This window comes from Fulmarus glacialis, unplaced genomic scaffold (genome assembly GCF_000690835.1).
Source record: "Fulmarus glacialis isolate BGI_N327 unplaced genomic scaffold, ASM69083v1 scaffold30048, whole genome shotgun sequence".
NCBI lineage: Eukaryota > Metazoa > Chordata > Aves > Procellariiformes > Procellariidae > Fulmarus > Fulmarus glacialis.
The window spans coordinates 28,174-38,863 of record NW_009226819.1 but is presented as its reverse complement, the minus strand read 5'-3'; the positions used below and the strand labels follow the sequence as shown (position 1 = coordinate 38,863).

Below are 10,690 nucleotides of genomic sequence, written 5' to 3'. Positions count from 1 at the left end.
AACCCGCCAGCAGCGTGGATTCCTCTTCCTCTAATCAGAGATTTTTCTCATAAACATTCATATTTTTTGCCACTTGAGAGCAAATTGCTTAATGGTTAACGCCACGTGTGTCGCTTTCCACCGCCATCATGTATTTCCATGTGGATCCACTTGCTGACCCGCAGGCGTGGAGACACTTGATGCAGGTTTTTCCCACCCGCTGGTTCCCTGGGTGGGCTCCTGTGGTGTTCCCAGTTAGTGTTTGCCATTTCCCAGTGGTTTTCACCCTTTGCCCTCGGAGGTCCCTTGTAGAGTGATGGATGCCCCAGTCTCTTTGGGCAGGGATGGAGGGCGCCCGGTCGGCTCTCGGGCGGGATGGATGTGGGTGCCCACGTCATTCTCCTTCCTCTTGGGAAATACTGTCTCTTTTACCTTCTCTCTCTTTTTCCTTTGATCCTTGCTGCCCATGCCTCCAGGAGTACATCAGGCGACAGTTAGAGGAGGAGCAGAGACAGTTAGAGATCCTGCAGCAGCAGTTGTTGCAGGAGCAAGCACTACTTCTGGTAAATGGGAGGCCCCGGCCACGCTTGCCGCTTTCTGCCCGTGTCGCGTCCGCATGCGCCTGCGTGCACCCATGTCCCCCGAGTGCCTCCTGCCATGCAGAGACGTGGGGGACGCTGCTGTCACCGCCGGACCCGGAGCCTCCTGTCCCCGCTCCGCGGCCGCAAGCATGCCTCGATTCCCCCGCCGCCGCTTCGGGCTGGGTCCCCTCGTGGTGCACGCCTCTCTCGTTGCATCCCTTCCGCCGCCTTGGCATGCTTGTGCCTTCGTGAGGAGAGCAGCCCTCTTTGTTGCCGCGTAATTTTGAAGGCTGTTGGCAGCATGTTGGAGCGTGGTCGAGCTGTCGCGTGCCTGCGCCCAGCAAACCCACCCTGCCATGCGGGTTTTCGTATTCTGAGTGAAGGCTTTTGTTTTAATTTCCTCACAGGAACATCGTACATCCCCTCTTGTGCTGTTTGCATTCTAGATGTCCTTTTTTTTTATTTAATTTGTTTTTGAGTTACCCCTTTTTAATGCTGGTAACTGTTACTCTCACTGCATTTTCTTTTAATCCACAGGGATTATTCTTTTTCTCTCTTGCTATTAATTTTATTTAGGGAAAAGAAAAACCCTCACACAATCTCTGGCCTTTTAAAAAGGCCCTTTCAAAATGATTTACTCACTAAACCTCATAGAGCCATAGGGATTCAGAAAGATCGTACAGTTGGCTCTGCTGTGCGGCCCCTCCCCACGAACAATAAATTCATCCTACAGAGGACTTGGCTTCGGTTGGGTTTTTTCTGACCTGGTGGTGTTTGCCACCTCATCGGATTGATGCTTTGTTCTTCCCATCCAGAAAAATCTGGGCAAAGTCAATGGTAACTCATAAGGGAATGTCTGAGCCCTCGAGGGTCTCACAGTGTTTCCCTGGCAAGGCAGCGCTGGCACCCCCGATCCCGGCAGACGGGGCAGATCACCGGCCACAAAGTGCCAACGCCGGGGTCACAGCTCTGAATTTGCTGGCTCGGTCCTCCCAACCCCCAACCGTCTCTCCTCCAGGATGCTTTACAGCTCGGTCCCCAAAGTCTTGCACATCAATGAGCTTTGCCAGAAAACAGCCTTTCAGATACTCAGGCCCAATTTTCCACCCAAACAGATAAATCTGCAGTTTGCAGCCCTGCGTTTACGTGCTGGCCGGGCACCCGTGTCACTGTGTTTTCTTCTGGGTAGGAGTATAAGCGCAAGCAGCTGGAGGAGCAGCGGCAAGCGGAGAGGCTGCAGAGGAGCGGGACTACCTGGTCCCCCTGCAGCAGCAGCAGCAGCAGCAGCGGCAGGACCAGAGGCCGGCAGAGAAGAAACCTCTCTACCATTACAAAGAAGGGATAAATGCCAGCGAGAAACCAGCGTGGGCCAAGGAGGTAGGCGAGAGCGAGGAGCGTGGCGGTGCTTGTCTGCATCTGCAGGGCTGGGCACGGAGGTCGGCAGATTGCGCTCTGCTGGGTCAGCCTCCAGCAGATGCCATTAGCTGTGCTGGAAACATTCCCAGTTCAATGAAACGTGTGTGTGTTTGCCTCTGTTTGTGCAAGCAAAGAGAGTGGAGGAAAGAGGTTCTTCCATAAGGGCATGCAAGGAGGAGGATGGATCCCTCCTGGAGGGGTTCAGCCATAGCTGGGGACTTGTGGACATGCCAGGAGCTTCTGATGTTCCTTCCTGCACGTCCACAAGTCTGCTGGGGGTCAGGGGCGAATGCAGAGGGTGGTTGTACAGGGTTCCTTGCTGAGCACTAATTCAGTTCCCCATAATCAAACGAGGACCAGACAGCTTTTCCTCCTGTGCTCAGGGCTGTATCTCTTGGGGTTGCTCTTCTTTCATGATTTTCAGGAAGGCAAGCCACATTGCCGATTTTCTTTTTCTCTCCAGCAAAAAGAGGGAATTGTTGTAACAATTGTGAGATCCTGAATATTAATTATTGCCTGGCTGAATAGTCTTGAAAAGATGAAGACATGCATTGTCTGCAGTGCGGTTTCAGGATCATGTGCAAACTCCTTCTCCTTAATCTCTTTATGGTGGCTCCGGTAAGACTGGTGCCCGCTCTTGCTATTAATTTTTCTGAAGTTCTTTGTGTTTAGTTGGTTTATTTTTGTAACCCTACTCCTGGGCAGAAAGATCTTTTAATAACTCGCCTATTCTTCCTACGAAGCAGGATCACTGCTCTGCTGCCAGATGTCTGGCACCCTTTAGTCCTGGCAGAGATGCGATGTGCATCGAACGTGTAGCTGTCTTCTGGTCTTTCCTCTGACAGCCCTCAACTGCATCCACAATACCCGCAAGCATCAAACGCTCAAGAAATTCAATCAGCTATCCATTGCTAAGAAAAGGCCAATAATAGGAACAGTTCGGAGATGGATGTGCGTGTCAAAAACTCTTTTCACCTCTTTATACTCGCTTGGGTTTCTCGTGTCAAAAACTCTTTTCACCTCTTTATATTCGCTTGGGTTTCTCCTTCTTTCCTTTCCAATTTAGTCTTCAGAGTCTTTTGGTGGCAGATGACCATATTTTCGTGGAGTTGCAGCATCATTCTCCAGCCCTTCCAGTAGAAGAAGAGGTTTGGTAGGTGGGTCTGCAGATGAGATGTTCCAGATGTGCTGAGCTGCCTCTCATGGGAGAGGCTTCCACCTGGGTTGCCTCTGCGGCTTTCTGCAGAACTGGGTCTCTGCTGTCCATCTGCAGAAGTGCTGAGAGTAGGTGGCAAGCAGGAAAAAGGGAGCAAACTCTTTCATTGTCTGGTTTTAAATAAGTCCTCTAGAACGTTGCTGAAGTACCTCTGGCACTGTCTTCAAAACTATAACAAATACATATAAAAAGGAGTCTTATTCTTTGTCTGAGGTGAAGGAGAAAAGCTGGATTTAGCTTTCCATTTCAAACACAAAGGCCCATTTCTTTTATTCTGTGGGGAGGCATCTTTTTTTGATGTCATCACTGGAAGCAGGGCGTTGGGAACCACACAACGTGAATAAGAGCAGCAGAATGTGGCCTCCTACCCTTTGCTGAAATCCTAGGGAAGGTGAGGTTTCCTGTTGTTGGGGAACAACTCCAGCTTCCACCAATTAGCTCTCCAAACCGTTTATTCTTTACCTGTGTCACTCTGTCCGGTTTCTAATGAAATGCTCAAAGCAGCGACTGTGACATCTTTATCCTCTTGAGAGTAGTAGTTTGATGTACTGCCTTGACACAACACCCTTGGGAACTTCCCAAAACTACTCCTCTTGCCTCCATCCCCTGTTTTATCTACTGCATAGTCCCACTTTTAGCACAATTCAGCTACTTTGCTGCGTATATTGAAGTACCATCCTTGCTGGCTATACGATAGACTTGTGCTGATATTTAATCAGCCTACCATGGTTCTTGCTATAGTTTAGCAATTTCCATACCCAACCCATGCATGCTAATTTAACAGAAATATTGAGACTTTGTTTTCCTTTGGGAACAAGGAAAAGACAAGTCTGGTGCTCAGCCTACAATTTCTGGAGGCTCTGCAGAGCTTATTGGGATATTTCCTGAGGATTTTGCATGATATCCCATACCATCCTTGTTTTTATGCTCTTTGGTCTTAAGTCTTCTCTCTCAAGAGCTTGATCTCCACAGCTGAGTTCTCCTCGTGCTGTGACCCTCTCTACTTTTCATACCTCTCCTTTGTGCACTTATTTGCCCACCTCACTCGTCTTCCCATGGTGACTCCAAGCCCCTGCAGACGTGAGATAAAGCATAAAGGTGAGGCTGTGGCCACTCACGTTGTGGTTGTGTCCCTGCGTCCCCTTGTTAAGGGACTGGCCTGTTGGTGAAGACAAAGCTCTGGGTTAGGAACCAGGCTACATTGCATCTTCCATAGCTTCCCTGGAGCACAGTCAAGGATTTCTCTTTTTTATGCTAAACAAAACAGCCTGATCAAATAGTCCTACCAACATGCATGATGCACATCCCCATCTGCTCTCCCTTCTACTCGTCTTCTTAAGAGTGAAGGGTTATCCACTGGAAGTTAACTTGGGATATAGCTTGGGTGGTGTCCCAGACCTGCCCTGTTTACCCAGGCACACCTCTTCTTATAATGAAGGACTAGCTGGGCCTTTTCAGACGTCATGTTGGAACCCTCTGATGATCCAGCCAGGGATGTGGCATTAGCACTCTAAGCAGTAGTACTGTAATTAGCAGCTCTCTCTGTTACTGACTCTTCTGTTATGGACCAGTATTTGCTAAGCAAAGTGATGCAGATAGCCAGGTCTAACTTCACAGCGACAAAGAAGCTTGGTCAGCTGAAGGACGGGTTTGGGCAGGTAAGTGCCATACATGGCCACATGGAAAGGAGGGAAGGGGTTTAATCGGACGTTTTCCACGTGGTAGCCAGGCCCTGCAGTGCTTTCCTGCAGCTCAGAGCTTCTCGGGGGCTCGGGGCTTGGCTGCGCGTCACGAGCCGTGCTGTTCTCTGCAGCAGCCAACGCGCACATCAGGTCCTCCTTCAGTCCCCGTGGCTTTCATCCTTCTCTCGCTTTGAAGTGATGTATTAAAACATTAGCAGCCTTCCACTGGGACCCGCACAGAAGCTGCTAGGGATGTTTCCCATTTGAGGGGAATCTTGAGTTCAATTATAGATGGCTGGAACTGGAGCGATGATGAATTCCTGAAGGGTTTTGCTGCTTTTTCCCTCTCTTTGCCTAATGGTGGAGTCAGTAAAGCTCTGTGAAGTACAGCTGGAGAGTCCCAAGAGCATCCTCTGCTGTGCTGGTGCAACACAGTGCTAGTGAGGAGATGCTGGCAAATGGAAAACCAAGTGCCTCTCTCCTTCCCAGAACACGGACATCCCCATTTCATCACCCTCCTGCCTCCTCCTCCATGCAGGCTTTGAAGTCCTCCGTAATCAGCCACGCATTACGGCTTGGCAGCGTGCCGGAGAGTGCCTGCAAACAGCCGGAGGACTCGGCGGCGGCAATGTCTCTGGCTGCTGTCGTTCATGCCAAGGCTTGGCTGACAGGAGATGTACTGGACTGGGTCTGCGACCCAGCGCTCGTGCTGCTGCTCCCTTGTTCAGAGGGAGTTCTCCTTCCCACCCTGCTCTCCTTCCCATCCTTGCGCCCGCTCCCGTGGGCATCGCTGAACTGAGCTCTGCACGGCCTCTGCTAGCCGGAGGGCAGTGCCGGGGGAAGTTGTGACGTCCTCTTGGGACACAGCAGTGGCCTGGATGGCCCCTCGTGAACTAGAAAGGAAAGAGTCCGGAACACAAATCTCTTACTTAAATTTTACCCTGACTCCTGCTCAGTATCTGAAAGCAGAAAAGATTCATTTTTATTAATATAATGGCTCTTTCGTTTCATGAGTATTTATTTACTTAAAGAAGAGCTGTGGTTCTTTCCAAGCAAACCTGTTTTAAAGATTGCCTTTTAACATGATGTTGTACATGGTGGAATCAAGACATGCTAAGGGTATTTAACACGTTAATGATATGTAAATAAAAATATACATCAGATCTCAAGGTATCAAAAATTCTACATAAGACATGCTGCATGAATATCAATGCATCCAATCTAACTGCAGGAGCACCCAGATTGCATGTATGTCCAGTTTAGCTGAAACCACTGTATTTCCATCAAGGGTAACTAAAGGCAGTGGGCTTTGGGTTTATTTCTCTATCAGTAATAGAGGTTTTTCCCTTTCCATACATGACAAGGTGCCAGACTCACTAAATCTAGATCAAAGCCAGCCGTTTTCTGGCTGCCATGTTTATTCTTTTATTCAGATCAAACAAAAGCAGTCCTGGTGGTGTTTATAGTAGTGAAGGAAAAGGGTCCCCGTGATTAAAGATACATTTGAGAAGAAGCAAGAGCTTCTCAGGAGTCATCTTCTAGAAACACCTCTCTGAGGCATGTTGCCTTTTCTTTATTTTTCCATTTCATATTCAGAAATGAATTATGCGCATAAATACAAATAGTCGTCTCAGTGTCTTTAAAATGCATTTATTGCACAATCTGCTGGTTAACTTGGATTCCATGATCATACAATATATGTGATATTCCTAAAGAGAAGAGAGCTTCCTGTATGCATGCATACCTGGGTTTTCAATTGGAAATGGCTTTTTACGGGGCATTCACCCACTCTCCCCGTCTCGCCGCAGGTGGAGGAGCGCTCCCGGCTCAATCGCCAGAGCTCGCCGGCCATGCCCCATAAGGTGGCCAACAGGATTTCTGACCCCAACCTGCCTCCTCGGTCGGAGTCTTTCAGCATTAGCGGTGTGCAGCCGGCCCGGACCCCACCCCTGCTCCGACCCGTGGACCCGCAGGTAATGGCGCTTCCCCCGGCAGGCTCACCTATCGGAGCCAGGATGCTGGGGGTGCTGGTAAGGTAACAAGAAAAAGAGCGGATTAGAGGGAAATACTGTCTTGCTCCCTGGTTTCTCAGCCTTAAGTGTATTCGTGAGTAAGAGCAACATCTACATTCATGAGTGGATTCCTCTTGTCACCTCCATGTGTTAGAAACATCACGCTGGTTTATACCTTCCTTTGAAGCATCACGTACTGGTTACTGCCAGAAACAAGCTGGAGGACCGAGAGGAACCGCTGGTCTGGTCCAGTGCGGCAGTTGCTCTGTTCCTCTTTGATCTGGTTTATGTAAAGGACTAAATAAACCACAGCGCCTGGTACAAAAGACCCGGGACGCTTTGATGCTGAGGATCGTCAGAAAGAGGTTTTGCTTTCTTTGCTGCTTTAATTCAAGGTTTTGTTTTGGTTTTCCATTGAGTTGACATCAGTCACAAACACATCTGGAGAGGGCATAGATCACCATGACCATCTAAAAATTCCTCCTGGCCGCGAGGTCTGTAAGTACTCTGCCACCGAAAGCTCTGCACCGAGTGTCGGTGCTGGCTCTGGTCCAGCCCCTGGAAGTGCTCCTGCAGATCCGCAGGCTCCAGCGGGGATTTCAGAGGGAAGTACAAAGCCTTTGCTCCATGTCCACGTGGGCTTTCTATGGGAAAATGTGCCAACTAAGTGCCATCCACGTGCGGTACGCACACCTGTAGGTACACCAGCTTTAAACTGAATACATGCAGGAAAGCCCTTAAACATACAGCTCTTTTTTCCCCAAGGTACATGGTCTATATACGTTGGAAAGTGGGTAAAACCCCACCTTCACTGTAATCTTTCTGATTGACCAAATACTTTTCAGTAACCTTTTTCACGACCTGTATTGTCAACAGCTACAAAGACTTGTGTGTGGCAATAAAATACTAATGAAAAGGTTGTTTGAAACCCAGAGACCCATGTAAATGTATGCATGCATACACGTATACACATGATACAGGTACATGTGTGCGTAGACATGTATGTAGAAATGTCAAGTAAGAGTCACAATCCCATTGTATCAAAGAAGTGCAGCTTCGCAGGGTCCTGGGAAGAAGCTCTGATTTCACAGACTCAAACTTTGTGAATTTCTCAGATTTCCCAAAACAGACGTCAGTATTCCTTTCACTCGTAACCCTTAGATCTATAGGGCTGATCCGTGGGATGGGGGCTACCTAGACCTATAGAAACTCATGCCTCAAGATATTTTTTTTTTTTAAGCCATCTATGCCTCAGAATTCCTGACGATTTTTTTTTTATCGATTATTATTTATTATCGTTTCCTTCTTTTTTTCATTTTTAACAAGGAAAATCCATGCCAAACCTCATTAGCACGACCTTAGAGGCTGGGGCGGGCACGCTGTGTGCGGGAGCTGGCAGGAGGGAGCAGCCTGCCCCGGCTCCCGGGGCGGTACCCACTGAGCGGCGCGGGGCTGTCGGTACGAGCCGTATCGCCGTGCGCACGCAGGAGCGGGCAGGACGGAAGCATGACGTTGCCTGATTTTAAAAGGCTGAGCTGTGCGAGCGTGATTTTTCATAGATCTTGCGTTGAAGCGATAGAAGTCAGAAGTTCCTGAAACCAAGGCAGTGCTGATCTCAAACCGAGGGGGCTTTTTAGTGCATCCAAAGTGCTAATCAAATTTTTTTTTAAAATCAAATTTTTAAATTTTTTTTTTGATTCCTTCTTTTTTTTTTTTTCATTTTGTACTGATAGTTCTGTTTTGACTTGGTGCTTAGATTCCACATCTGGTCACTGTGAAATCCCAAGGAAGCTCCTTGTCTGGGTCTCAGTCACTGCATGAACAGCCTGCAAAGGGACTGGCTGGGTTTCAGGAGGCTCTGACGGTGACCTCTCACCGCACTGAGATGCCAAGGCAGAACTCGGACCCCACCTCAGAAAACCCTCCTCTGCCCCCTCGCATTGAAAAGTTTGACCGAAGTTCTTGGTTACGGCAGGAGGAAGACATTCCACCAAAGGTAACACTATCGCTCCTCACTTTCAGCACATCAAAGAGGCAATCCCGGAGTTAAGGCCCCGCGGGACGGTGCTGTGCTCAGCACCTCCAGCGAAGCAGAGTGGGCAGGACTGAGCCCATCCCCATGGCTCCGCGGCGGGTACCGACCTGCCGGGGGGCTGTATTTCCCGAGGCAGGTTTTGCACGAGATGCTGGGAGCCGCTCTCGGGTGCACACACAGGGCTGCAAAATAGTGTTGCCCTCCAGCAAAGAAAGTTCTCGAGTTCGGACAGAGGCCAAAGCAAACTAATTTCTCCTTTCCCTAGGATAAAAAGCAACCTTCTGTTTAAATAGAATTACAGGGACATAAAATTTGTCATAGTCAATAAGACAGGTCCTTTTTAGTCCAGTACCGTGCCTCCACTTGCAATCAATATTTGATGGAAGACTTGTACAGGCTCCAGCAGCTTTATACCTTCATTGACTTTTTGGCAGCATCTGGCAGTACCTCTTTAATTAAGAGTCTTCTGGACCAGTATTTCGATTGCATTGTTTATACACCTTCATTGTGGAAGAATTATAACTCGGCCATTAAAGTTCCTCTTACAGTGAAGCAGCACTCAGCCTGGGAGGATTTTTACAGAGAAAAAATGATTACAAATTGATTAGTGACAGCGAGGCAGTATTTGTCCCTGATTGAGAGGCAGTATTTCTATGTATTAACAAAGTAAGTGACTTGCCTTTTTAAGAGCAAAATAGCAGCTACGAGGTAAGCCTCCCTGCGCAAGGGATCTATGGTGGCGTGTCACATATGTTAATAACATTTCTCTTTCTGCTGCCACCAAGTGATAAAGAGACACGGGTGCTTACTTAAGAGGAAAAGCAAGCCAACAGCTTCTGGAGTTGTTCGTGTGTTTTGCTCCTCAGTAGTGCAGAAGGGTAGCTGTCTGGTTTTAACCCAATTTTGAGGAACCCCTTGCAATTCAAGGATGCCTTTTGCCTTGAGTCCTTTGAGAAGGGCATCTCTTATCTGCCATAATGTGCCACGCGGTGAGACCACAGCACCTGCTCCTTGGAAAAAAGCTGTTTTCCAGCAGTATGGTGTATTTTCCCCCTTGACTGAGGGAACACGAGCTGTGGAAGGGTCCCCACCAGGTCGCATTTAAGGCCATCATGTTGGCAGCAATACCTATGAGGGGTCTGACTTGACATTTTACTGCCCAAAGTGGGTTTTGATGTGTTTGTAAGCGGGAACGGAAGGACTGCCCTGTGAGGCAGGGCCGGCTGTCTCTGTGGTCTGGGGTCTTGTTTCTGCTAAAGCTTACGGCTGGATGCTTCAGAGGAAGGTAAAAAACTCCCCAAGTCCCGACTGCAGAGTGCCTTACCCGGAGGGGAGATTGCTTTTTAATGAGACAAGCTGTAGCTAGCGATGCCGCAGAATATAAAGCTCGCTCGCTTTCTAAATCTTTTTATCTTGCCTAACATGACTGCGTGTTTATTCTCAAAAAACAAAAAGGCCTAATCCTTTTTTTGCTAGTCCCGCCAAGCCCTTGGCCTCTCTGTTATCTGGTGCAAGGTATTGCACGGTGAGTATCGTCGTGTTTTTAATGAGACAAGCTGTAGCTAGCGATGCCGCAGAATATAAAGCTCGCTCGCTTTCTAAATCTTTTTATCTTGCCTAACATGACTGCGTGTTTATTCTCAAAAAACAAAAAGGCCTAATCCTTTTTTTGCTAGTCCCGCCAAGCCCTTGGCCTCTCTGTTATCTGGTGCAAGGTATTGCACGGTGAGTATCGTCGTGCCTCTCCTCGTCCGGCTGCCCTGCGCTGC

The 10,690-nt window shown here is 48.5% G+C and overlaps 1 protein-coding gene across 1 annotated transcript in view; it reads left to right on the top strand.

The window, feature by feature from the left end:
- The window catches only part of LOC104080522 (TRAF2 and NCK-interacting protein kinase-like), a gene marked incomplete at its 5' end in the record, with an annotated part of 38,346 nt that overhangs the window by 118 nt on the left and 27,538 nt on the right, over positions 1-10,690 (top strand). Inside the window, 6 exon segments of the mRNA XM_009582940.1 lie at positions 292-337; positions 456-542; positions 1,750-1,798; positions 1,801-1,937; positions 6,683-6,847; positions 8,643-8,882. Of these exon segments, the coding sequence (XP_009581235.1) occupies positions 292-337; positions 456-542; positions 1,750-1,798; positions 1,801-1,937; positions 6,683-6,847; positions 8,643-8,882 (724 nt within the window).